Here is a 26,349-nt window from a genome sequence, read left to right on the forward strand (position 1 = left end):
GGTTCATTCGTACATCATGATGAGGAAAGGCAGCAGGCATGGGGCTGGAGGGGGTGGGCTCAGCCCCATGCCCCTGTGAGCTGCTGGGAGATGTGGGCACTTGAGTTCAGGAGCCCGCTGGGCTGGCAGCAGGAGGGGCTGGGCCTGTGGCAGGCAGAGACTCACAGGCTGCCCCACCAAGGAGCCCCCCATGAGGATGCTCCTTCCTGGGCAGGCGCTGCCTGTGCCCCGTCTCCTGGTGGGTCCCACCTCTGCTCTCAGCCGCTTGCAATTACAGACCCACGCGGCCTGGAGCCATGAGCTCCCTCCTCTCCGCACCAATCCTGCCAGCAGCAGGACCCCCCGGCCCGTGCTTCCCCACCCCAGAGCTGCGGGATGGCTGCGACTCTCCACGACAGGGAGCAGTCTGAAACCAAAGCCTCGAGAGTGGGGGCTGGGGCAAGGCTCTTTTGAAGGGGTACAAAGCTGAGGCCTGAGCCTCATGTCCCTGGCCAGGATCAGAGCCACGGGCTTCTGATGATGGGGTCCCTGTCCCAGAGAGCTGCGGGTGACAAGCTCATCTGCACATGGCATCTGCCTGGCCGTGTCCAGCTGAAAGGGAGTTCAAGCACTTCAGCCCCCTGCAAGGACACTCATCCAGCCCCTGAACCACTGTTGCACTGGGGAGAGCAACTTGCTCCCTGGGCAGCTCTTGGTGCTGCTCCAGGGTCAGTGGGGAGACAGGCCGTGCCTCAGTTTCCCCTTCCTGCCTCAATAATGGCGGGATGTGAGGAAAGCAGCTGGCTGCTGCCTGTCCCAGGAGGGGAGTGGGGTGGAGGGCTATGAGCTGGTGCAGGACAGGCGGGTGATCTGCCAGATCTGCCCCGGGTGGGTGCCCAGCTGTGACCACTGCCCCCAAGGTCCGGCTCCTGACACAGGGCAGGGAACTAGTGACACGGTGGGGGGCAGCCAAGGGAAGCAAAATGGGGCACCTGCCCCTGAGAGAGACTCCCAAGGCATGAAGGAGGGGCAGGGAGACAGGTGGATGTGCAAAGAGAAAGTGTGAGTGCACAAGTGAGTGTGACAGCAAGCATGTGCAGGGGCGTGAGCGAGTGCGAGCCATTCCGTGAGCTAGTGCATGTGTGTACGTGTGTGTCAGCACCCATGAGTCAGTGCATGTGCGTGCGCTTGAGTGGATGGGTGAGTGCATGTGCACACACCCATGCCTGTGTGTGAACGAGCAGGCACGCACCATGCCCCACAGCCTGCTGGTGTGGGCGTACCCACATCCTCTCCTTGTAGCTGCAGCATATCCCTGCATCAAGAGGGCAGATCAGAGGGGCCGCGGGCTCTGGGCTCACACCAGTTAACCCCGACCTGCTCCTGCGGTCCTGGCAGCAGGGGCAGGGGCGGTGGGAGCTGCTGGAAGCGGCAGTGATGGATGAAAGGGCACAGAGAAGATACACAGACGGACCCTGAGGGAGGGGAAAATGGACTGGCGGGTGGCCCGAGGCAAAGCCCCCCTGCCTGCAGGCCCCACGGAGAGTGGGGCAGGAGCCAGTCGGCATTGCCAGGAAGCATCTCGTGGAGCCATTTGGCGCTCATCTGGGCTACCACGGACCCTGACAGCCACGGGCACCGGTCTCACCGTGCAAGAGGGAAGGGCCGGCTTCAGCCAGCACCGCCTGCTGCGAGGCTGGTGCCGGAGCGGTGTCTGCCGATCCGATTAGGGTGGAAATCAGGACACTTGGGTTTTAGTCCCAGGCTCTAGCCAGCAGCAGGGTCTAGTGGTTAGCGCAAGGAGGAGCAGGGCTGGGATGCAGGACCCCAGGGTCTAAACCTGGCTCTAAGAGGAGAGTGGGGTGTCACGGGTGGGTGTGGGGGACTGACCACGTGCCAGGACTCCTAGAGCGGATGGGCGCAGGCTCAGGCCTCCTGGGTGCTGGCTGCGGTGCCGATCAGGCCCCTCCTGGCTGCCTCTGGCTGCTTTGCTCTCCCTCCCTGTGCTTTGCTACTTGACTTCCAGCAGTGCTGCTCTGTGCAGAGGGTAGGAGAGGGGGCCAGGCTCTGGCGCGGTGACCGCCTGCCGCGCGGTGTGACAGGAATGCTGAGCCCCCCGCTGCGCGCTCAGCCCCCGGCTCCCACCTCGGACAGGGGAGCAGTAGCCCCGAGCCCCTGCACCCAAGGCCTGCCAGTCCCCAGCCCCAACCTCTTCCAGGGGCAAATCACGCTGGGTTTGCAGCCACCGCCGCACCCTCTCTGGAGCTGAGGGTGGGGAAGGGCACCCCTGCCAGCTGGACTGGCAAAGCCCCTGCTGAGCCCCTTCGCCAAGAGGCAGGTGAGCTCTTCCAGCTGGTGTTGAGGCCTGGCACCTGGGACACGCACCCTGCACAGTCCCCTGCGCGGCTGTCGGGGCGTTTAGCGTGCCCTGGGCGTGCCAAGGCCTGGGTGCTGCTGCCCTCTGCCGGTGCACGTGTGTAAAGCCGTAGCTGCCATCCCGGAGTTCAAGGTCACCTCTACTACATCACCGCAGGAATCCCGCACCCGTCACCCAGCCCATGGGAGACAGTTCATTCATAAGAAACGGGCTCTTCTCCCCCTTTGCCTCCTGGTTTTGGAGGGGGTAGCTGTAGCCAGGTCATGTTTCCTGGCCTTTCTCCTCCTCGTTCCTGTTCTCACACCAGCGATGAAGCCGGGGGGTGCTGGGACAGGTAGGGGAGTGCAAGGCTCCCATTCATGGGCCACAGGATGGACGCATGTGATCGTACAAGGCCCGGGAGGGTCATATTTCCGTGTAGGGCCCTGGCGGCTACCCCGCACAGCAGGGACTGCCATGAAGAGGCAGAGGACATGGACTCTCCTAGGGCATCTCTGTGCTGCAAAGGCCAGGGCAAGCCAGCAGCGGGCAACTGCATCTCGCTCCCTGCCCCAACTGGAAAAGACAAGGAGCTCCCCTGATTTTGCAGAAGCTCCTTGGCTTTTGTTGCTAAATCGACACTCCCAAAGTGACGGAGCCGCCCAAGCCACTCACCCCCTCCCGCACACACACATAAGTCACCAGCTGGGCATTTTTCAAGGAACCCAAGCTTGGGGGCTGGAAAAAAGCAGCAGCGTGTAAAACCAAAGGTCTTTGCAAGAGCAGGCCGGCTCTGGTGCTGTAGAGCACGCGAGCCAGAGCTCGGAGCTGGCGAAACATCCTTTTTCAGCATTTTCACCCCAAAAGCTCTGGGCTTTGGCATGGAAACCCCTTCTCTTTTCCATGCTGCCAATCATAGAGGTGAGGCAAAGGCCAAAAGGCCCAAGCCTGCCCTGGGGGAGCCACTGAAAGGTTTGGATTGAACCCAGCTGACAGGTTTTGGCTCGCGCTGGGAGGATTTGGACTTTCCACCCCAATCCAGACAGCTGTCAGTCTCGACAAGTCCCGGCAGCCCCTAAACTTCCCAGCCCAGCTTGTTCACCTGCCTGGACCCGCGGCCCACAGCCGAGTGCCCTCACTTGAAAGACAGCCCTACCACAGCGGGCGCAATCTCTGCTGGGCTCAGGGGGCTGCACTGCCCATCAGCGCCTCTCCTTGCTCAACCACAGAGGTGGCTGTGAAGCTGTCCCCTCACTGATGTGTCCCAGCCACAGCTGGGCTCCAAGGAGAGACTCACCTGCCACCACACCACCTCCCCAATGTGCTTATAGCCTGGGGCAGCTGATCATGCTGATGGCCAGGGTCCTGCTGCCCTTAAGAGTGATCCTCCCCAGGAGACAGGGCTGCAGGCACCACCCAGCTGCTGACACATCCCCAGCAAGTGCTATCACCAGGGGTCTTGACCCAGGGGTCCTGATGACTGCCAGGGAGCAGTGGGGCTGCAACCCCCCCGTGGCCTTGCCAACAAGCCCACCTTTGGGTCGGGATGTTGGGCCTGGGGCCTGCTCTGCTGGCCTGACTCACAGCAGGAAAGAGAGAGGAAGCCACAGACTTTGCATAATGAGGGCCCCAGTCAGGAAGGAAGAGGCAAAGGAACCACAGCTTTGATCACTGGCAGCTCAGGGTCCACTGTAGGGCCCCCCGCTCCCAGCCGGGGTCCAGGCAAACTTACGGGGCATGGAGCATGGGCCACAACGCACAGCTGAGCCATGGGCAGGATGGCACATGTGGGCAGCCTGGCAGGGCACAGACACATGACCAGAATGCATGGGAGTATTGCACAGGCCAGAGGCATGCGAAGGACTCGAGTGCACCCCACGCAACACCCTGATGAGCCCACAAGAGCCTGCAGCTACATGCATCACGGACGAGTGAGCCCAAGACATTGTACACACCGCAGCCGTGCAGAGCACTAGGACACAAATCCCTGGAGGAAAATAGCACCTGCCTAGGCATGCATGAGTCCACACACACACAGAAGGGCATGTGCACACCTGCATCTCCATCATCTGCTGGCCCAGACTGAAGGGCTGCAGTGGGACTTGCTGTAACATGGAGGTGTCACACATCCAGCCCACATGGCAGACCCAGCCAACAGAGGTGGGTCATCCAGCCTGCCATGCTTCTCTCTGGCTGGGCAACTCACCCCTGGACCCAGCCTGGGGGCTTCTCACCATGGTCCCATAGCTGCTAGACCCATGTGCCCAGCACCCAGGGGGTTTAACGCTGCCCTGTCCTTTATTCACCCCATAATTTACAGTTTGTGACTGCTGCTCAACTTACAAATCAAGCAGCTGCAGCAAGAAGGGTCCAGATCTGGCCTCTCCATTTAACTAGGTTTGATACCCCTGCCCTAACCCAAGCTGCTCCATAGGATCATAGGAAAATAGGGCTAGAGGGGGCCTCACGAGGTCATCTAGTCTAGCTCCCAGCTCAAGGCAGGATCACCCCTGACTAACCATCCAGATAAGTGTCTATCCAACCTGCTCTTGAAAACTTCCAGAGACAGAGATTGCACAACTGCTCTAGGCCTGACCACCCTCATAAACAGAAATCTCTTCCTAATCTCCAGCCTAAATTTCTCCTGTTGCAGCCTGAGGGCATGACAGCACCAAGCTGACTGCTTGAATTTTGCTTTGAAACACTTTGGTGACCAAAATCCACCCTGCTTCTGCTCCATCAGAGCTCAAGGCTCCTTGAGCCTAAGGGTTGAGCACTTCTGTTACAAGGGAGCTCCCAAACAGGCAAACCCCCTTAACCATGCAGTCAAAAAGCAAAAAAGCAGCAGCCAAACCCCCTTAACCACCCAGAGGTAACTGAGCCCCCTGGCCACACGGCATCCTATAGTATATAGCTCCACGCAGCCCCTCGGGCAGACTTTGCCCAGGGGAAGGTACCCTGAAGACCCCATTAGAGGGACCCCATGTGAGCGCTGGAGCAGGGTGGATGCCCCGCAGTCATCATCCTCACCAAACCACAGCTGCACACAGTGAGGAGACAAGGCCGAGAGCTCTGAGCAGAAAACGAGCTTTATCCACACACCCACATAGGTATTTCCAGGGATCCCGTGCCCTCCTCCTGCTAGAGAGTGAGCCCAGCCTTGGGCATAACACCACATGGTAATTCCTGCTGGCACCGACAGCCCCATGGGGTTGGAGACCTCATCATGACCAGGCTGATGGGTGGGTGAGGAGGCGCTGCCATCAGCAGGTGTCTGCCCAAGCGGGGTTTGAACTGGAGGAGCCAGAGAGGCAGGAGGGTGAATGTGGCAGCCAGCTCCAAAGAGCTGCTAAGCCAGCAAGGAGGGAGCCCCAGTGGGCCATGACTTCCTTCTGCCACCACAACAGCTTGAGAGGCCTTTCTCTGGACCACAGCATGAAGGGGATGCAAAGGCAGCACTTCCAAAATCCCACCCCAGGCAAAGCAGAGGCCAAGGCAATGTCTGCCAGGAGGGCCAGCGTGCACTGGGAGCAGCTTCTCACCGTGTTGGCATCATGTGAAGGGCAGCTCAGACTCCTCTGCTCCCTGATAACTTCCCACCATGCGGCTGGCTGGTGAGAAGGACCACAGCCACGGGGAACTGATTCCCACCAAGTTGTTGCCCAACATCCAGTGAGGCAAGAGGGATCCCTTTGCTAGGTGAGCTCACCCGTCTGCTCAGAAGAGCTCATGGAGCAAGCTTGGTGACTCGGAGCACGGCTGAGAGATGCTGGCATCAAGGCAAGTGCAGGGCCAGGGGTTCAGCAGCGACCCTCCCCAGCCCACCTGCAGCCCTGCCTATGAGGAGGTGAAGGAGGAGGACCTGACATGGGACACAGGCCTCGCCAGCGGGGACGGAGGCGGGGGCAGGCAGCGGAGGATCTTGCGCGCCGTCCGCCAGAGGTCGGCCCGGAAGCGCTTGATGGAGAAGCAGTAGATCAGTGGGTCAATGCAGCTGTTGAGGCTGAGCAAGGCCACGCTCAGAGTGTGCAGGTTGTCCAAGGCAGAGGGCGGGCGGCAGTGGGGCGCCCCAGCATGGCTGTCCATCCAGGGCACCAGGATGAAGTGATAGGGGGCCACACAGACCGCAAACACCAGCAACATGCCCAGCACCATGGCACGGGCCAGCCGGCGGTGGGCACCTTGGGAAGCGGTGGCACTGTCCGAGAGGGACCTCATGATAGAAACATAGCTACCCATCACCACCAGGAAGGAGAGGACAAAGAGCCCCACCATTGCACAGGCGTAGCTCCGCTGCCCCGCATACCGTTCGAAGCACTGAACGCGCTGCGTGCCCATGGGGAAGGTCTGCTGGACCACCACAGAGGGCAGGGCCGAGCACAAGCACAGCAGCCAGGTCACCACGCAGGCCGCCCCGGCCCCACAGCGCCGGTTCAGCACCAGGTCCAGCCTGGCCACGCGGACGGTGCAGTAGCGGTCCACGCTGATGAGGGTCATGAAGATGATGGCACTGTAAGTGGCCAGGAAGTAGGCAGCCCCGGCTATGCGGCAGGCTGCCTCCGAGAGCACCCAGTGCCCTCGGGCAAAGTAGTAGGGGATCCAGAGGGGCAGCGTGAGATTGAAGAGGATGTCGGCCAGCGTGAGGTTGATGAGGTAGATGCGGATGGCCTTCCTCACCTTGCTGCTCTGAAGGAAGACCAGCAGGGCCATCAGGTTGCCCGGCAGCCCCACGCACAGCACCAGGCAGTACACCAGGGGCACCAGCAAGAACTGCATTGGGTCCCTGGGCTCGCATGCCTCAGGGTCCTCGGGCACCTCCAGACCTGCCAGCCCATCCACTGAGCCGTTCATCGTGGGGCCCCTGGAAGAGAAAGGGGCAGGGTCAGAGAGGGAAGGGTCGGCAGGGGATGAGTCTGCCAAGGGGAGCCAGAGCCCTGAGGAGGGGAGCAGACAGTGAGTGAGAGCCCCAGTAAAGCTGTGCCAACTGCTGGCTCCAGCATGACCTAAGGGATTGGGGAGCCAGCCTGATCCCTCACCCTGAAGAGCTGTGTGGCTCTCATACACAGCCCCCTGCCTCTGCCCCAATACACACTCCCCCATCTGTCCATCCCATGCCCGGCCCTGTGTGCATCCGTCCATCCGTCCATCCCCAAACGAGTCCCTTTGTCCGCCCATCCATCCACACAGAGCTACATGATCCCTCCCCGCAACCTCTCTAGCTGCCACCCAGGCACTGAAAACAGAGTCCAATTCAAATTAAAAGCAAACAGGGGCTTGATTCCCCATGTAACCACTGCAGCCCAGCCCCCACTGCTGTCCCCCGGGCAGCCCCTCCTGCAGGGCCAGAGTGCCAGGCTAGGTGAGCACAGCAGGTCGGACCCAAGGAGCCTCCACCAGCTGCTGACCAGAACAAGGGGCCGGGCAGATGAGTCAGGGACCATGCTCCACTTCCTTCCCCCTCCCCCTCTCCCAGGCTTCTCCCCCTGCAAGACCCCTCAGGTCTCAGCTGGCAAGGTGCCCATCTCTCCCTGACCCAGGCCTATGCCTTTCTTTCCTCCAAGGGGCAGCCCTGCTCCATGAAGCCTCAGGACAAGCTGCTTCAAGAGCCGTGCTAGGGGCCCCAACCCCGTGACTGCACCAAGACTGCACCGTGGCTCCGCAGTACATGCTTCCGCACGTCCCCATCTGGGAGGACCATGAGCTCTCACCCTGTGCCCTGCCCCTGCCTGATGCCCAAAAAGAAAGGCACTGCCCTGGCCCCGTGGTATTCAGCCGCTTGCCCCAGGGCTCACTCTGTAATGCAAGCCAACTCATGCTAAGCTGGGGCTGATGCACAAAAGTTAAAATACAAAATCCTAGCGCTAACTGCGTAGTGCAAGAGGCTGCGAGTTCATGGCTAGGCCATCTGAGAAGAAATAATGCGGTATCCCTTCCAGCTTTTCTTACTATATTCATGATGATTTTAAGCAGGCCCCTAGTTGTCTGGCATGCAACCGGGGGAAATCTTGTCGATCTTTGATTAATTAGTATGGTAAATATTTCTTTTGCAATTAACTCGTGTTTATGTGCAGGAAGAGACATTCTCCATGTGTAACAGGTGTCTCCTCCTGATTTACTTTTGTTTTGCTGTTTCCTCCTGATTTACCTTGTTTTGCCTAGTGGCTCCCTTGATCTTCCAAGGGCACGTGAGTTTTTCCTGGTTGTTAATCAGTTCCTTGATCCGTTCCAAACTTAGCAGAAATGGATGACCTCTTGTCACTGAGGAAGGTAACTCATTCAAACTGGAACTTTCTGATAACCAGTAATGAGCAGTTTGATTAACAGGGTTTTCCTGTCAAATACGGCTTGGGACTCTCTCTTGATTTATGCAACTACAGCAATGCTTGGAAGACGTTGGACTAAGGGTGTAAGTAAGAAGTGGAACAGCTACCAGGGTACACTTCAAGAGTGAGAAATCCCTCTCTGACCCCCACTACTGCTGCACCCAGCTTAGTCATGAAGCAGAAGAGAAGCAGGCCACCTTTTCATTGCCTGTTTGGTGAGAAATCATCCCCTTGCAGCTAATTGCTGGACTTTGCTTTGCTTTGGGCTCATTTGACTTTGAATACTTGTAGTAAATAAAGCCTTTCTGGCACTTATTGAACGAGGTGTCATCTCAGTCCTCCGAAACTAGTCCAGGACGCCACGTTTTTATTTTGCTAACAGGGGTGCAGGGGCCAGGAGACCCTTGGGGGCTGCAGGGTCTCAAGGTTACTCAGGACTCCCCAGACAGGGCAAACACTTTCCTTGCTGCCCTGGGCTCCCTCCCCAGTGCTGGGGGCTCGATGGGGTGAGAGCAGGGGGCAGGGGAGAGGGGTGGGGAGACTTTCTCAGCAGAACTAGGGGTCCAGATCCTAGTGAGAGAGGCAGGCATGAGAAGCAAAGAACAATATTAGCTGCTGTGAGATGACCAGCAAGGTGCCCAGCATCTGCCACCTGCCCCAGGTGCCTGACGCCAGGGCAAGGAGCTGTGGGTGGGATTCCCAATCCTGGCACGTCCCATGCTCCCACAGCCTGCAGGGCACAACCTGAGAGAAAGGACATACCTGGCTCCTGGGGCTCTCCCTGAGAGCCTTGTCTGGCCTCAGCCGCCGTGTCATGGGCTGGGACCGAGAGGCATCGGTGAGGCTGCGTGCCGTCGGAAAGGTGCAGGCTAAATAGTCCCGGGTAGGGCTGTGTGGCTGGGTAAGGGGAGCAGTTTGGAAGGGAGGGACACTGAGACAAGTCATTGCAGCCCTGCCGCTGAAGCAGAAGCAGCCCTCTACGTGACTCATATCATCTGGCTCAGCCCTGAAAGTCCGGAGGCTGAGGAACCCACAGACCACAGCCAACCGTTAGTCTCTCTGAGAAGCAGACACGCCACCGCTGCCTCCTCTCCGCAGCTCCCTAGTGGCAGAAGGGGATCTGCAAGCATTTGTAGGTAACAAGGGGGGCTCCAGACTAGCGGGAGAGGTCACTCTCTGTCCCCATCCCTTCGCAACGTGGGCTGCCCATGTGCTTTGGGTTCTCTGGTCTGCACCAGCAAGCCATGCACCCTTCACCCCAGAGTCTGGACATCCAGCAGAACAAGCCACGGCCTGCTGAGGACTGGCTGCCTCCCCCCTGGCGTGCTGCAATACAAGCCCAGGGCTGAGCCCGTGCAGTGGCTCAGAGCTGTGCCATGCAGCGGGCCTCCCAAAAGTCTGCTGAACCTGGGAGCTGTGCTGCTACAGATCCCCTTGGAGCCGAGGGGTCCCACAGAGGAGAGACCCATTCTGCACCCAAGCTCCAAACAATCCACCCTGGGTGACGTGGACCTGGGCCCAGCATCTCCACCGGCTCCAGCTGGCTCTGGGGATAGCCCCGTAAGGGCTCAGTACCCCACAACAACGGCAGGATCACAAGGAGCATCCCTCCTCCGGCAAAGGGGCAGACACGCATGTCTCCAAGTCCAGCCCCGAGGACGAGAAGATGCACTGAATCAAACCTGCCTCAGAAGATCTCCAACAGGCATCCAGGCCCCAGTACAGGTCAGCCTGGGCGCTTTGGGACTCACAGCCACTAGCCCATGGTGGAGCTGAGGCCTCAGGAAGATGTGGAGGTCCTCATGACTGCAGGGGGCACCCTGGAGACCCACTGGCCCTTATGGCCTCGGAGCTGTCTGAATGTGCGCTCCTGGACACCATTAGTGCTCATCAGTAATTGTCAGGGCTTTATTGAGCCCTTCAGGAGGGGCCAGCAGAAGAAGCAACCCAGGAGAGCAACCCAGCCCCAGGTCACGGTGTCTGTATGGAGTCAAGCTCCCCTGAGCCCATGAACAGAGCCCCAAACCAGTTGGGGATGGTCCGCCTGGAGAGTAGGACAGATGTACATCCATGGCAATGGCAGCCCCCTCCCCACACCGTGCCCTGGTTCAGGGGGGTCTCCGGCGCCAGGGCAGCATGTGTTGAGCTGTGCCCTGGCTGGGCGCACAGGAAGAGCTGGAAGGGTCTCCCACAGGAGATTTCAGTGCCAAGAGCAGCCAGGGAAGCCTCCGACCAGAGCGGGACTCACACACGGCAGTGGAGAGAAGCCAGACAGACCTCGCCTGCATCTCGCCGGCCCCTCTGCTCGGCACGGGGAGGGGAGGGGGCTCCTGGGGAATGTGCAGAGCCGCCACCATGAGTCAAGGGCGCAGCTGCCTCCTGCCAGGCCTCGGGGACCTGCTCCCATGGAGATGCTGCTCCTGGCTCCAGCTCGCAGCTGCAGGGGCTTAGCACTCCCACCCCAGCGCATAGCTGCGCCTGCTGGAATGTCCTCCCCTCCCCGCCCCAGGCTCTGCGTGGGCAAGGGACAGCGCGGCCACCCCTCGCCCCTGCCCCAGAGCCCTGCCCAGCTGGAGGCACAGCTGAGCCGGGTCCTGCCTTCCCTGTGCCTGGCAAAGCTGGATTCACCTGCTGCGCGCGCTCATCCAGGGCTGCTGCTGGCTCCAGACAGGGGCGTGCACCTCTGCTGAGACCTGCAGCTGCTGCCCAGCATCCCAAGTCAGACCACCCTCCTGATATCTAACCTAAACCTACCTTCTGTCACCTTGTGACCGTTATTCCTGGTCACTCCTGGCGGTGCTTGGGGAACAGGGACTCCCCCAGTGCCTGCTGGTCCCCTCTGACTAGTTCGTAACAGGCCACTAGATCCCCCTCAGCCTTCTCTTGTGGAGGCTGAACAGGTTCAGGTCCCGTAGCCTCTTCTCGTAGGGCCTGGCCTGCTGCCCCCTGACCATGCGAGTGGCCTCCTCTGGACCCTCTCCATGCTCTCCACATCCCTCCTGAAGTGTGGCGCCCAGAACTGGACGCAGTACTCCAGCTGCGGCCTGACCAGTGCCGCATAGAGGGGGAGGATCACCACTTTGGACCTGCTCGAGATGCATCTGTGGATGCAGGACAAGGTGCGGTTGGCCTTCCTGACCGCGTCCCCACACTGCCGGCCCATGTTCATCTTGGAGTCAATGATGACTCCAAGATCCTTTTCCGCCTCCGTGCTGACAAGAGGGGAGTTCCCTAGCCTGTAGGTGTGGTGCTGGTTGTTCCTCCCCCGGTGCATCACTTCACACTTGCTGGTGTTGAGTCCCATCCTGTTCTCATCCGCGCACCCCTGTAACCTGTCTAGGTCCGATTGCAGCCTATTCCTCCCTTCTAGCGTGCCCATATCCCCCCACATCTTAGTGTCATCAGCAAATTTGAACAAGGTGCTTTTTACCCCCTCGTCCAAGTCACTGATGAAGATGTTGAACAGTGTGGGCCTGAGCACTGAGCCCTGGGGGACCCCACTGCCCACATCCCTCCAGGTCAAAAATGACCCATCCACTACCAAGTAGGCCAACAGGAACCATTTACTTAAGCTAATTACAGGTTACACCCTAAATTCTGGTGGGAAAGTGTCACATCACTGTCCAGCTCCATTCCACAGGGAAGGCCACTGAAAACCCTGCTGACCCTCTGGTTTCTCCCGCTTTGGCAGGATCAAGCCATTGGATTGATTGTGATGTTCTCAGTCTTCCTGAGTCCATCAAGCTGGGTTCTAGCACACATCCAGGACTACAGAGCCCACCAGGAGGAGTGAAGGACAGGGAGGAGGAACCTTTTCCCAGCCCAGAGCCAAAGGATGGGAATGAACACAATTGAACAGATCCGTTCACAGGAAGCCGCTCCTTAAGTGTTTTATAATTAAAGCATTATGAAAAAAACCACACCATAGCCTGGACTTTTTTTTTCCTGTAGAACTGGGGATTTGTTTGGGAAAGGACTGACTTGTATAAAGCCCAGAAGAAAAGGCCTTGGTCCTGACTGGGAACCACTGATTACCACTACAGGGAGGACAGCAGCAGTATCCTCTTATTGAAGACACTGACTAGGGTGCGTGCTTCATGTTCTTTATGCAAGATGTTTCTGTCATCCCCACTATTTTACACACCTTGTACATTTGGAGCCTTCTAGAATTGTCTGAAAAGAGTTCATAAAATTAAGACCAATAGGACACAATTTATATTAGGCAGAACCTCACTAATTTGCTCCAGTGAAATGCCTCCTGCAGGAGGTAGGGAATCCTGATCAGGATACACAAAATTTCACACATTTCAAATTTGTACTAAGAGAGCTTTCATAAGGTCCCCTTAAGTTAAAATTTTCAGGCCAGCGAAGAGCATCAAACTGTGAACTACGGCCATTAAAACCTAAATGGCCAAGTAAAACAACCTGGCTTGATTGTGTTCTAGTTGCTCTTTAAATTTGCAATGACTCTGAAAGCAACCAAATAGAGGCTCTACCTCTTTTTCTTTCTTTCTTTTTTTAAAGAAGTCCTCTCTCCCTGCCTCAACTCTGAAATCTTTTTCTTTTTTGTCACTTTTAACTCTATCCTGTATGAATAAAGAGCAGAGAGATGCAAATCTACCTTACCTTCTGCATGAATTAAGTCAAAGGCGGCCAAACTACAGCACAAGTGACAAAAGTGGCAAGGACAGCTTCGGTGTATGAAAACAGATCAGAGAAGGCGCAGACACCACACCTGCAGAAAACAGAGCTGCAGATTGGATTGGGCAAGGGGATCAGACTGGGCAAAAGGGTTAACCCCCCCTGCTGAGTTGTCATCACAAGTAGCAGTAGGCAATCAGGGTTTCTTGGGTGTGAGAGCACTGTATGCTTGGAGACCACATGCTGCCATCAGACATAGCTGGGCACTCACCACTCTGAAAAAAAGCTCAGCCGCCCTCCCGAAGCTTTCCCCCTTTTCCCTGAGTGCCAGAGACAGAACCGCTTTGTATCCCACAGAAGGATCTCTATGTCCCAGCATTTAGGCCATCAGGGACTTTACAATGTAACCGCACTCAGATCACCAGCTTCCACACTTGCAAGGTTTCCATCGGACATCCAGGGCCTGATTTTTGCCAGGCACCCAGGCTGGGTTGCTGAAGACTTGATACTCTGATCTGGGCCGGGCTTTGGACACATCTTAACTCAATAAGCATTGGCTGCTGAGCTCCTTTGGAAAGCCTGACCCCGGCTGGAGGCACCAAACACTCATTATAGGTCATGAAGACACAACCAACATGAGCCTCTTACCTGCATTGGCTGAATTTTCGAATGCATTCAAGGAACAGGGAGTTTGCTGCGATGCAAAACAAGAAAAGATTTGTTTTCTGCTGAGATTCTTCCTCGGCCTGAGCAATTTTTGCTAAGCAGCTGCAGCACTCGGATTGGGATATAGATCATCATAATGGTACCTGGCCCTTGCAGCCTGCTTTGTCATCAGTAAATCTTAGAGCACTTTGCAAAGGTGATGCATCCTTCTTCCAACATCATTGATAGGGAAGTTACAGATAGACAGAGAGAAAGACAGACAGACAGATACAGTAGATAGATGGAAAGCAAAAAGGTAGATAGATAGATAGATAGATAGATAGATAGATAGATAGATAGATAGAAAGATAGATACCGCTCAATTGATCCAGCCCAAACTCCGTCATCCACACACTCATCTGCACTCAGCCAGGTCACGCATAGCACAGAGAACGATACAAGAGGTGGGTGTTGCAGCCTCTGCCCCTGGCCTTTCTTCCCTTCCTCCTTCCCTGCCCAGGAAGCAAAAGCCAAGGCTCCCCTTGCCACAGCAGAGCTTCCCTGGCACGTCCTGCAGCCAGCGCTTTCAGGGTCACAGCAGAGTGGCAGCTCAGCCCAGCCCACAGCAGCTCGGGCGGGTGCGGGGGTGCCACCTAGCAGGGAAGGAACCGAACATCCTGGTGACTTTCCCATCCCTGAGTGCTATCAGCTTGTCCACAGCAGGTCACAGGCTTTCCAGGCCTCCCTGTGCAGCAGGGCTGTTGCATGAGAGGCATGCACTGGTGTAAGCTCAGGTCACTGAGAGCTCCCAAAGCCTGTCCTGCTACAGCCCTCCAGCTTCTCTTGGGAGAGGAGGAGATCAGGATTCGGCCCCAGCCTCAAGGATGGCCCCATCCAAAGCGTGGCCAGGTCTGCACATGCCCTCCCAGGAGATGCTGCCCAAGGCCTGGAGCAGGGAAAGCTGCTCCCAGCCGGCGTCTTACCAGGGCAGGCTGGCTCCCAGGCAGGCCGTGCTCCCCTCTCGGCTGTGCTTCGCTGTCTGGCTGAGCCGGGTCTCTGGGAGGCCTTAAAGCATCTGGCTGGGTTGTGCTGTGGGGGGAGGGAGCCGACTGCCCTCCCCAGCCCCTGAGCCACGGCTCTGGCAAGGGTTAATCCATCTGGTATGGCAGGGGCAGCTGGAGGCAGGCAGGGCACCTGTGCATGTATGTAACTGGGGATTCCCCAAGCAGCCGGCAGAGCTCGGGGGGCTGGGGCCGCTGGGAGACAGGCTCAACCCGTGCTGGCTGGCACGTCACACGCCTACCCCACATGGGGGGCAGGTAGGAACAATGGGCCCTCACAGCCCAGCCTGGCATCCAGGGCACGAGGTAACTGGGATGCTGGAGCAGGAGGTGGAGGAGACCCCAGTGTCACCGGCGCAGCCCTCACGCCCACACCATCCTGCCCAGCAGCGCGGAGCCAACGCGATGAATGGCCCGTGTGTGGCGTCAGGGATAAAAGCCCCTTTCATTGCCTGCCGCCCCTGCTGCACAGACAAAGCAGCATGGCACCTGCTGGCACAGAGATGAGCCCTGAGGGGCTGTAGGCCCCCCTGAGCTCTGCCCCCAGCCAGCTCACAGTAGGACTGGGGCCTGAGAAGGGGAATGGGATGCAAAGGAGTCAGACATCCCCCCCACCCACCCTTGGGAGCTGGGTATTACCCCCTCTCCACCAACTGGGAAACTGAGGCACAGAGCAGGAGAGTGACTCACCCATGGGCCGAGTCGGGGAAAGACCCTAGGTATAGTAACCTGGCCCCCACCCTCTCACCTACACCCACTCTCAGTCATACAGGCAGTTTCTTTCCTACCATTACCCGAAGTGGATGGAAACCCCACACTTCCCCCCCAGGATTCACAGGATCGCAAGGCTGGAAAGGGCCTCCAGAAGCAGCGTCCGGTGCCCTGCAACTGCAGGCAAAACCACCCCACTACTCACACCCATGGGTGCCCGACTGCCAACGCAAGGGCTGCCTATCGCAGTTCACAGCTCAGTGGGCAAGGAGGGTGCAGGAATTGCGTGCTGGGAGCAAGCAGCCCTCAGGTGTACGCCGAGGGCAGTGTGTGCAGATCCCCTGTATCAGTAGAGAGATGCAGGCAGGGAAGGCACTGGTAGGACCAGCAGGCATCTGGGGACTCTGAGCAGCTGTTGGCAGCTTGTTCGAGCGCCCTGGAGTCGGACGGGGAAGTTGAGTGTGCCCACGTGGCGTCAGGTTTCCCCCGTGCGCAGCTCTGATTGAAGCGGGCACTTCCGGGGTCTGCCCCTGGCTGGCTTCAAGGCCAGACTCAGAATCAGCCCCGACCTGCCCCGCAAGCCCACACATGGGCCAAGTGCTCCATGCCGCCTAGGACAAGGGTCCCCCAACCGCGCTTTGCAGCTTCCTCCTAACTGAGCACCCGGCATCTGCACCGAAGCAGGGCACGGCCTGGAAAAAGCACATGCACGCCAAAAACATGCCACTGACCCCGGCACAGGTCCAGCCGCAGACAGAAAAGTAGCAGGGCTCTCCTTAAGCTTCACCCACACCATCGGGTCCCACCCGAACAGAGACCAGCTGTAATATCTCTGGGCATTCAAGGTTGCCCCCAGGGCTCACAGGCGACAGTCCCTTAGCAGGACGCCTCAGGCTGTCTGCAGACTCAGGCAGCCAATGCTGCTCTGCGCTTGCTCGGGGAAAGCCTGGCGTGCTGTGCCAGTCCAGGGGCTGCCGTTCTTACACAGTCCCGACGTCAAAGCATCGCCTTTCCCCTTGTCATGAGCTGGACGTCAGGAGCCCCCTGGCCATGAAAGACCCCTGAGCTCCTCAGCTGTGTGGGCCTGTGGCACAGGCTGGGGGCTGTGCATGTTCAAGATCTCCTTTCCCAGCCTCTGCAGCCCTGCGCTGCATGCTAGACATAGAGAGGACAGTCCTTCCTGTTTCGGTAATGAGTCAGCCCCCCACAGCCCCTGGAGTCGAGCAGGGGATTTCAACAGCCACCAGATGTCCAGAGCAGAGCCCAGAGCTCCTCTCTGCTCCTGGCTGCCTTCCCCTGAGTGATTGCAAAGTACATTACCCAGTGGGCCCAGCCCCTTAGAGCAAAAAGGTCCCGCTCCCTGTGGGAGGGCACAAAGGTTGCTCTGAGACTGTGCTGCCCACAGCTTTCCCAGAGCTCAGTTCTCCATTTCTGAAGCCAAGAGCAAGCAGCTCCAAGGTGCCGGCCCTGACCCCGTCCTGCTCTGACCCCCAGCACAGCTGCTCGCCTTGCAGTGGTGGGGGGAAAGCAGCTCTTTGGGCTGGGTGGGCAGCGCTGAGGAGCAGCTAGCTGAGTGATGGGGCTGTGCCTCTGGGACACTGACCTGCGGGACTCCAGGCTGCAGGGAGTCTCTGAAGAAAGGCTCCCTATGAGGCCAGATCCCGACACCTGGTCCATTCCCAAACACCATGCACAGCTCCCGCAGCAGGATTTAGCCTGAAGGGCGCAATGACAGCAGTAAGAAAGCTCATGCTCCGAGGTGAGGGTTGTGGGGGACAGGAAAGACTCTCTCTGGGACATGGCAGCGTTGCAGGAATTGCCTCCCCCTCTGCAGCCTCAGAAATCAAACAGGCTCTGTCCAGGCAGCCTGGTCTGTTCAGTGCTTGTGGGCCTGATTCTGCATCACCAGGCTGCAGGGCCACCGGTGACATGAGTCCAGTGCGAATGTGAAGCTACAGGTTCAAGCCTGGCCTGACTCCTGTGTGCCGGACAGGATCCGGAGCAGCGCTGGGTGGGCAAGGGTGCCCTGCCCCAGACGAACCACGGGGAGGGGATGGGGGCCATAAACCCACATGGATGAAGAGCCAAGAAGCCTCAGCCCAGCAGAGCCGGCTCCAAGCCGTTGGCCCAGGGGGAGGAGGTGGTTTGCTGTGTCACTTGCTCCCCAGATCTGTGACAGGTGGCCAGGCACATTTTTCTGCGGCTCCCGCCCGCCCCCGCAGTGGCTGCGTCTCCTTTCCATCTGCCTCCGAGCACTGGCTTTCCTCTCATCTCCTGCTTCCAGATACAGGGTGGAGAGGGCAGGTTGGTTTCTTCTGCTGCAAGGTAGAAACGGTTTCCATCGCTGTAACTGGTGGGAAGGCTTCTACCCAGGTCTTCTCACAGGGGCCAAGGGACCCTGCTAGGCACTGGAGAGCCGTGGGGTGCACAGGGCCGGCTCCTGGGCTTGGTGCTGGGATGCCACGGCCCCCGGGAGATGCCTGCGGGCTTTAGCCCCCATGCACTCGGGCAGGAATCAGTTACCAGGAAGCCCCTGCCTCCCGCCCAAGTGTGCGTCTCCCTTGCCAGGGCTGCCTGCTAGGGCTCAGGGCACATGTAGCGCTCTGGGAACTGTGAGAACAGTGCAGCCTGTGCCCGGGCCTCTTGCTCCAATTGCAAGCCCTCCAGGGAGGTTCAGGCTCAGGCAGTGGCTTGATAGCTTTGGAGATGTGGCTCCAAGGCCTCCATGAAGCCCTGGCAGCAGCCCCCCACCTTGCCCACTGGCCCCCAGCGGCCCTGGGCTGCCCAACGTGGGGCTGCCAGGTTCAGCAGAGGCTAGCACCAAGCCAGGCTGGAGCAGGGCGCCGGGGGCATGGAGTAGGGACACCTGTTCATGGTGCTTTGCAAAGCCCCCAGGCAGCTGCCCAGAAAGGGAGGCGGATGGTGCTCCTTTAAGAACAGGAGCCAGGGAAATATGCTGGGAATGCTGCCAGCGATGGAGGTGAGAGGGGAGGGAAGCCTGGACTTTGGGCTCACCGGGGCCTGGATCTCAGAGGGCCACCCCCTGGCTAGCAGCTGCCCTCCCGAGTCCTGCGCTGCCACCACACCTGTCACAAAGGATCCTGTTCAGCTGGGCTGGGGGCTGTTGAAGAAAAGCAAGTGAAAGCTGCCAGGGCATGGGCCAGACGGGCTTCCCCTTTGAAGGAGGATGCCTGCCTGACCACCCCATCCCCAGGGGATCCAGCTCTGCTAGCTGGTGGCCCCCAGAGATGCAGCATGCCTGGCCCTGATGGCCCATGTAGCAGGGCACTCCTTGCACCCCAACCTCAGCCCCTGCAGGAAGTGGTTACCAGGGTCAGGGGGAAGCCTCGTGAGGGCCCCAGGACCCATATTCCAGTGGGCGCTCTGAGATACAGGGGCCCATGCCCCGTACAGGATGGCCCCATTGCACTGAGTATGCCCATCCCGGTCTGACTAGCTGCAGCTCTTCCCCCTTGGAAGAAGTGCAGCCCCCACAAGGGCTGACCCCCTGGCTCCCAGGCCGCCAGGGCTGTGCAAGGGAACACGGTCCTTGCACCCAGGGGGCTTGCACAGAACGCCCCTCTCCCAGCAGGGCTGGGGAACAAGAGGCTTGTAACAGGAACGGCGCAGCCAGCGCCGAGCAGGCGCAGGGGCCCCCTCAGAGCTGTGCGGCAGTGACTCATTTGCAGCTGGCAAGGCTGCCCGGGTCTGCCTCCTCTCCCACCCACGCAGACCTCTGCCGCCCTGCAAGCTGCTTCCCAGCATGCATTGCTGCTGCTCAGCCGAGCAGCCCTGTGCACGGCCCCCGAAGAGCCGCATGTGGACAGAGCGGCTCCCCGGCCAAGATGCCCTGCATTCTTCCGCTTTTGGCCTGGGGCTTCCCCCCTCCCCAAGTGCCCAAACTCATTCGCTCGGCAGCTGCTGCCGTTCACCGTGACCCCAGGAGGGAGTCAGCGGGGGCTCCCGGGGTGGTCACAGGTGTGGGCTCCCCCTGTCCAAGCCCAGCCCTTCTACCCTCTTTCCCCGCTGCATCTCCCCGTTGCCCTGCAGAGGAATGCCTTGCTTCTGCAGCAGCCCCACAAGGCGCCATCGCCCCCACCACAGGCCCTGGCCAACACAGCAAGCAGCCCGATGCGAAAGGTGAGACTGGAGGAAAGGTTAGAAAGAGAGGCTTTATTTAAAAGAGTCAGAGGCTGCAGGACATGCACAGCACCGACCCCATAACGCTGCCACCCCCAGGCTGGCCACGTGGGATTGTCAGCCATAGAGCAGGGGCATGCCACACCCCATACAGAGCCCCCCAAGAAGATGCCAAGCTGGTGGCATGTCAAGCCTGGACCTTGGGGGTCTTCACGCTGGTCTCCAAGCCTGGCTGCTTCTGGGACGCAGATGGGCTCCTGCTGGCCTAGCGGAGACAGGCGGGGCCGTGGGAAGTTCAGAGGGAAGGAAAGTGCAACAGGCCGGCGCGGGGGGCTTTGGAGGGCTGGCTCACAAGGAGGGGAAGCCAAGGGGGACTGGGCTGGGAGCGGAGCATGGGGCTGCACTGGGACCCCTGCGGCTGGTCTGGGGAGAACGAAGGGCTGAGAAGGGAGGTCCCAGCAAGAGGCCCGTCGGTCGCACCACATCCGTCCCAGAGCCAGTGCAAAGCCCACCGGAGTCAGAGCTGGGAGGGACCTGTCCAGAACCTCCAGGCCGGCGGTTCAAACCCAGCCAGGGGTTGATGGCTCCCTGTGCCTAGCACTGGATCTCAGCCCAGCTCCTAGAGGACCCCCCCAGCACAATTTGGCAGCCTCAGCCGAGGGACTGAGGGTTTCCTGGGCCTTGAGCTAAGTCCACCTCTTGAGGGGCTCATGAAAAGGGGCTCACGTTGTTGTTTCCCATTCAGGACAACTGCCAGGGCTTTCCGCCAGCTCTCACAGCATCACACAGGGTGTGGGCCACAGCCCAGCTCCAGTTATGCTGCACCCCAAGAGGAGAGATGGGGGGTGCAGGGATCAAGACAGAGAAGCCATCCAGCCACTGCCCTCAATGCAAAGCTACCAGGGGGGCAACTGCTCCCAGTCTCCCTTGTACAGAAAGGCAGCGGGTCCACCCAAAGGAGAAGCAACCCCATGGGTTATTCAGCACCAGGTCCACCAGCGGGGCCTGCCAGGAACAAAAGAGATGTCGGCTGCATGTGAACTGGCAGGAAGTGAGGTCCTCACCATCCTTCTTTGGGGAATCATACCATCACCTCCTACCAACCAAACCCACACTCTGCTCTTCTAGTTACTCAAATTTTGGCTTGGCCCTTCCCTCCCTCCCTCGTATGTTGAGCAGCAGCAGGAGGCCAAGGCAGACTGTGGCCGGGGCACACATGGCAATAGACTCCTTCAGCGCCAGGAGGGTGTAGATGGAACCTGGGGAGACAAAAACCAGAAAACATGTAGGGGAAAATCAATCAATCAATTAGGATTTGGACCATTAAAGAACTCAGAGCCGCTCCTCACGGGGCCAGGCGCAGGTAGAACTGGAGCCTGAAGCATACAGCTCCAAAGAGCTTCAGTGCAAAATGGTGCCGGGGCTTCAAGGTGTCATCATTACGCTTCAGAGTCAGCAGACACGTGCAGTGTGTGGGGGCAGTTTGCTCATCTCCGAGCTATTCTCTTTGCTCGCTTGAGGCTGCAGGTAGCCAGCGTTACTAGCCCAGCAGGCTGTGAGGAAGGGGACTGTGCCGCACAAGCCACAGGCAGCGCTTCGTGGCAGCTAACCATGGCGAACACCTGCAGACAGTAAACCCAGGGCCCTTCACGCCCGGGCAGCACTGCCTGCCCCCTCCTTGCCTCAGGGGCTGATCTAACAGGATGGGAAAAAGCAGATTACACCATCTCCCTCCGCCCAGTCCCACGGCAGGCAGCTCCCGTGCAGCAGCACAACATGGCATGTGGCTCTGAGCTGTCTGCCAGTCTCCCCCTGGCATCTCTCCCCAGGACTAAGCTAGGCCGGGACTATAGTCTTGACACCCCTAGTTCTCTTACTGACCCCCAAACCAGGGCCCAGTGGGTAAGGGGAGGGTATGACTGGAATCAGATGTGCACATGCTCAGCCCGGGGGCTTGCAGGTTTCATTACGATCAGCTCTGAAATGAAGGTCTCTCAAGTTACATCTACTGGCCCCCAATTCCAGCAGCCTCCAATTTCCAGCCCGCAATCAAAGGGCCGTCACTTAAGGCTCACTGCAAACGTCAACTCCTGCTGCAGGCAAGGACTGAGAATCCAGGCTCTGGTTTTGAGCCATTGCTTCCCTCTTCCATAGGGACACAAGGGCTTGCTAGACAGATACCTGCTTTTAACCCTTACTTTGTGGACACAGACCTCCTCCAAGCCCTGCTGCTGGGAGGCCATGGGACGGTTTCTGGGCCTCACCCAGCAGCAGATGAAATTCTCCTGGCTGCTCCCCAGTGTAAGGGGAGCCCCTATATTACCTGGCTTCAGCTTGGCAAGCAGTCACCAGCAGCACACAGCTCCCGTCCCCCAGTGTCTGCACCAGCTCCCAGTAGCTTTCCCGTGCAATTCAAGATGCTGGTTTTGACCTATAAGGCCCTAAACAGCCTGGGCCCTACATACCTAAGGGACCCCCTTTTCCTTTATGCCCCATCGTGATCCCTCAAGTCAGCTGAGAGCACCACGCTGCAGGTACGATCAGCGGGACAAGTCCACTTGGTGACACCACGTGGGAGGTTACTCCCAGTGGCTGCACTTCGGCTCTGGAGCTCCCTCCCTCCTCGACATGCGCCCCAGCCCGAGTCCGGCTGTCGCCCCAGAGAACTGCAAGACCTTCCTATCTGGACAGGCACACAGCAGCCAAAGTTAAGCAGAGCTGCTACTCAGGTCCCTGCTTTTAGTTTGTTATTTTATTTAGTATAGTTGCCCTTTTTCAGTGGTCTTGTTCTCTGACAGCAGTGATCCTCAACCAGGGGGCCTCAGGGCACTGCCAGATCCTTTGAAAGGGGGCCACAACATGCAAGGAGAGAAGCAGATAAGAGCAGGCTCAAGGTTGTCCCTGCCTAGCCAATCCCCCACCCCCACTGTCCAGCCCCTCTGCAACTAGGTAAGCACTGTACTAGATAAGATAGCTTTTGAAATTGGTTGCCAATCAATGCATAACATGCAAGGAAGGGTGCCTTTCGTCCAGTGAGGGGTGCCTCGAGGCCTAAAAGGTTGAGAGCCACTGGTTTACTGTAAGCCCCCTGATCCCTTGTGGGCAAGTATAAATAAACCATATAAATAAATACATACATAAGGAAGAATGGGAGACTCCTCCCCGCCTCCATGATGTGCGCGGAGGCTATCGGGGAGGAAGGGAAACTCCCAGCTGAAAACTGAGCAAAGGAAAGAGCTAGTTTGGGCTGCAAACTTATCCAGCGAAGCCATGGGAAGAGTCTGGCAAGGGGTCCCTGGAGGCAGCAGAAGAGGGGACGCCTGCCTGGCCCTCATTCCCCAGCTCAAGATGTCAGGGACATCCTAGAGGGTACAGGAGTCTTCATAATAACCTGGCCGGTGGGCAGTGCCTAAGCCTGTGCCCAGCTCGCCCTTACCGATCATGATGATGGTGAGCACAAAGTTGCTGATCTCTTGCAGGAGCTGGGGCCCGAATGCCAGCAACAGCCCGGCCACCACTTCAATCCAGCCGACCACCTCCAGGTACCGGACCGGCTCCGGTTTGTAGCCAAATTCCTTCAGGGGAAAGACGTCGGCGAACTGCACGAACTGGGACTTCTGAAGGGGGAAGACGGCATGGCACCAGCATTGGTGGGGGCTCCAGGCCTCCCTAAGTTTCCTTCCTGGAAACAGGGGTGCTTATCTCTAAGGTCTAGCACCATGGCCTTTGGCGCGGGAGGAGACGGGCAGCCTCGCCCACTGCCTGAAGCCCCCACCAGGGCTGCAAGAGGAGCAGAGCCCCCCTCCCCGGCCTCCCCCAGGAGGAGTATTTTGAGCTGCACGAGATAGTCACGCGGCACAGGCGGGGACTGCCGCGTCCAGGCGGCTGGCATCAGCTCACAGCTCCCTCCCTCCCCACCCAGCCGTTCCCACACGCTCCTGCTGCAGGGCCCAGTCTCTGAGCAAGCAGCAAGCAGGACCCGAGACCTTTCCCAGCAGATCTGCAGGGCCCTCCAGACACAGCTGGAACACACCAAGTCCTTTGCAAGCAGACTGCCATCTTGAAAAGGCAGCTGGCGGCTCAGGAGCCTGTTTTCCAAGAGGGCAAGTCACCCGCAGCAGGGAGCGGGGCAGCAGGCCCTCAGGCCTCTTGGGACCAGTCCGCACCTAGGAGGGCTCTGAAGCATCACCAACCTGCTCTGCAGAGCAAAGCCAGCACCCCCTTCCAAAGCCACCGCGCTCCCTGCCCAGGGGCCATTCAGATGTCACACTGCTTTCCTGGGCCAACATGTCAGCTTCTTGTGCCAATGTTTACAGACAAGTCTTCCAACGGGCACGGGGCGTCCTGGCCTTCAGGCTGGTGGCCAAAAGCCCGCTCAGGCCTTAGGACAGCTGGTTCCCACCAGCGTGTCCAAAGCTGCTGGATATCTAAGTCCCGCTGGAGCTGGAAATCCCCAGGGCCCTCTGCCTTCCTGCCTGGAGGCCGTCTGAGGAGTTCCCCGGGGCAGATCAGGGATCCTCACAGCCGTGAGACTACAGGGGAGCTCTGGTGCCGACGGGGCTTCGGGCCAGCTCTGCAAAGGACTCGTCACACGCCCCTGGCACTGGATCTTCCCAAAGGCTCAGCTCCCAGGCAGGCTCCAAAACACGCTCAGAAGAGCCTTAAAGGGATGCCGCCAGCTGGAAAGCTAGCCCACAGTTTTTAAATAGGGAGCTTGGCTGCCATGACAACGAGGGCTCTACATAAATGCATCAATCGTGGGCATCACGTATTAATTAGCCAGATCCCCGTTTGGGCTGATCAGACACCATGAAAGCGAGGGCCCCGGCACGCTAGGTGCTGTACCAACATGCTGTGTGCGGCAAACATGGCAGCTCTGAAAAGCCCCGTGTGCGTGTAGACAAGGGGTCTAAGAAAGGAGTGCCCAACCTCCAGCTCGCAGGTCAAATCCAGCTCATGGAGCCATGGCATCTGGCTCACAACCAAGCCCCAAACCCTGTGTGGCAGGTCCAAGCCGGACCATGCCCCCTTCTCCACCCCCCACACTGCTGGATTGGGGCTGGGCCATGCCCCCTGCCCTCCTCCATGCAGTTAACTGGGGGGACCCTGGACCCGGCTTGGGATCACCAGCAAGTCCAGCCCCTAGACAGACTGGGCACTGCCCACCAGGCCTGCTGGGCAAAAAGGCTGAGTGCCAGTGGCCTGAGATCATGCAACCAGGCAGGGGCAGAGGCAAAAGCAAAGCCCCGTTCTCTGCCCCTGCCCAGCCGGGATGCACCCACTCTGGTGCCAGGCCCTGTGCATGCCCCGTCCGACTGGGCTCTTGTGAATCACGTCGTTTTCCCCCCAGACACTTTTTCTTCTCCCCTTGCAGGAACCCGCACAGGGGACCTGGATTCCTGGGGTGCAGAAACCGACTGCTGGGCCTGGCCCGCCCCACGCCCCAGAGGCAGGAGCAGAGGCGCCCCGCAGCTCGGCCCGCCCCAAGCCCGGGGGCAGAGCAGGGGCGCCCCGCAGCTCGGCCCGCCCCAAGCCCGGGGGCAGAGCAGGGGCGCCCCGCAGCTCGGCCCGCCCCAAGCCCGGGGGCAGAGCAGGGGCGCCCCGCAGCTCGGCCCGCCCCAAGCCCGGGGGCAGAGCAGGGGCGCCCCGCAGCTCGGCCCGCCCCAAGCCCGGGGGCAGGAGCAGGGGCGCCCCGCAGCTCGGCCCGCCCCAAGCCCGGGGGCAGGAGCAGGGGCGCCCCGCAGCTCGGCCCGCCCCAAGCCCGGGGGCAGAGCAGGGCACCTCGAGCAGCGAGGGTGCAGAGGAGCCCCTGGGTGCTAAGCGGCCCCGGGGCGCGGCGCGCGCAGCCGGCAGGTGCCCCCCCCGGGAAGGGCGCCGGGTCCCACTGCCGGCCGGGGGGGCGGGGGGCGCACTCACCAGGCGCAGGTGGAGCTCGGCCGAGATCTGCTCCGTCAGCTTCGCGGCGCCCACGAAGAGGAAGAAGAGCCCCAGCGCCACGCGCACGGCGGCGAAGAGCAGCGCCATGGCCCCCCGCCCCGCCCCGCCGCGTCCGCGCGCTCCCGCCCGCCCCGCCCCGCCCTTGCGCCCATTATAGAGGGGGAGAAGCTGAGGCACGGCCCAGTCGGAGGGTTGGGCCAAAACAAATGGCGCGGGGCTCAGCTAAGGGCAGGGGCGGAGGCCCGCGCTCCCGCGGCCGGGCCAGGCCGGGCCCAGGGCTTCCAGGGGCAATACGCTGAATGCAAGGCGGCAGCAGGCCCTGGGCTGCACGGGGGGGGGGGGGGCACAGCTGGAGTCCTGTGTCCAGGGCTGCCCCCGCTGCAGGAAGCATGGGGACACACGGGCAAGTGTAGCAGAGGGCAACGAGACTGGGCCAGGGCCTGAGGAGGAAAGACTGAGAGAACTGAGTTAATTCAGCCTGGAGAAGGGATTTAGTAGCAGCCTTCAGCTCCCGGCCGGAGGTTGCAGAGAGGGTGGAGCTGGGCTGCACTCAGCC

The 26,349-nt window shown here is 59.6% G+C and overlaps 2 protein-coding genes across 4 annotated transcripts; both read right to left on the bottom strand.

The window, feature by feature from the left end:
• Positions 1-5,413: 5,413 nt before the first annotated feature.
• LOC149859434 (platelet-activating factor receptor-like) lies at positions 5,414-15,018 on the bottom strand. 3 transcript variants are annotated; one of them, XM_090058335.1, is made up of 3 exons: positions 14,928-15,018; positions 13,285-13,393; positions 5,414-7,196 (listed from the first exon to the last, which is right to left on the bottom strand). In XM_090058335.1, exon 3 carries the CDS (start codon positions 7,184-7,186, stop codon positions 6,173-6,175), a length of 1,014 nt encoding a protein of 337 aa, XP_089914461.1. In that variant the 5' UTR covers positions 7,187-7,196; positions 13,285-13,393; positions 14,928-15,018; the 3' UTR covers positions 5,414-6,172. The 3 variants fall into 3 exon arrangements, with proteins under 3 accessions (XP_089914461.1, XP_089914462.1, XP_089914463.1); XM_090058336.1 differs by lacking the exon at positions 13,285-13,393 and having other exon boundaries at positions 14,928-14,978; XM_090058337.1 differs by lacking the exons at positions 13,285-13,393; positions 14,928-15,018 and adding an exon at positions 9,421-13,234.
• A 4,850-nt stretch (positions 15,019-19,868) lies between these two features.
• TMEM35B (transmembrane protein 35B) lies at positions 19,869-25,930 on the bottom strand. The gene is made up of 3 exons (XM_090058268.1): positions 25,773-25,930; positions 23,293-23,473; positions 19,869-21,115 (listed from the first exon to the last, which is right to left on the bottom strand). The coding sequence occupies exons 1-3, from the start codon at positions 25,878-25,880 to the stop codon at positions 20,985-20,987; spliced, it is 420 nt and encodes a 139-aa protein (XP_089914394.1). The 5' UTR covers positions 25,881-25,930; the 3' UTR covers positions 19,869-20,984.
• Between the last annotated feature and the right edge of the window lie 419 nt (positions 25,931-26,349).

Source organism: Crocodylus siamensis, chromosome 7, assembly GCF_052110815.1.
Source record: "Crocodylus siamensis isolate JL-2025a chromosome 7, ASM5211081v1, whole genome shotgun sequence".
Classification (NCBI taxonomy): Eukaryota; Metazoa; Chordata; order Crocodylia; family Crocodylidae; genus Crocodylus; species Crocodylus siamensis.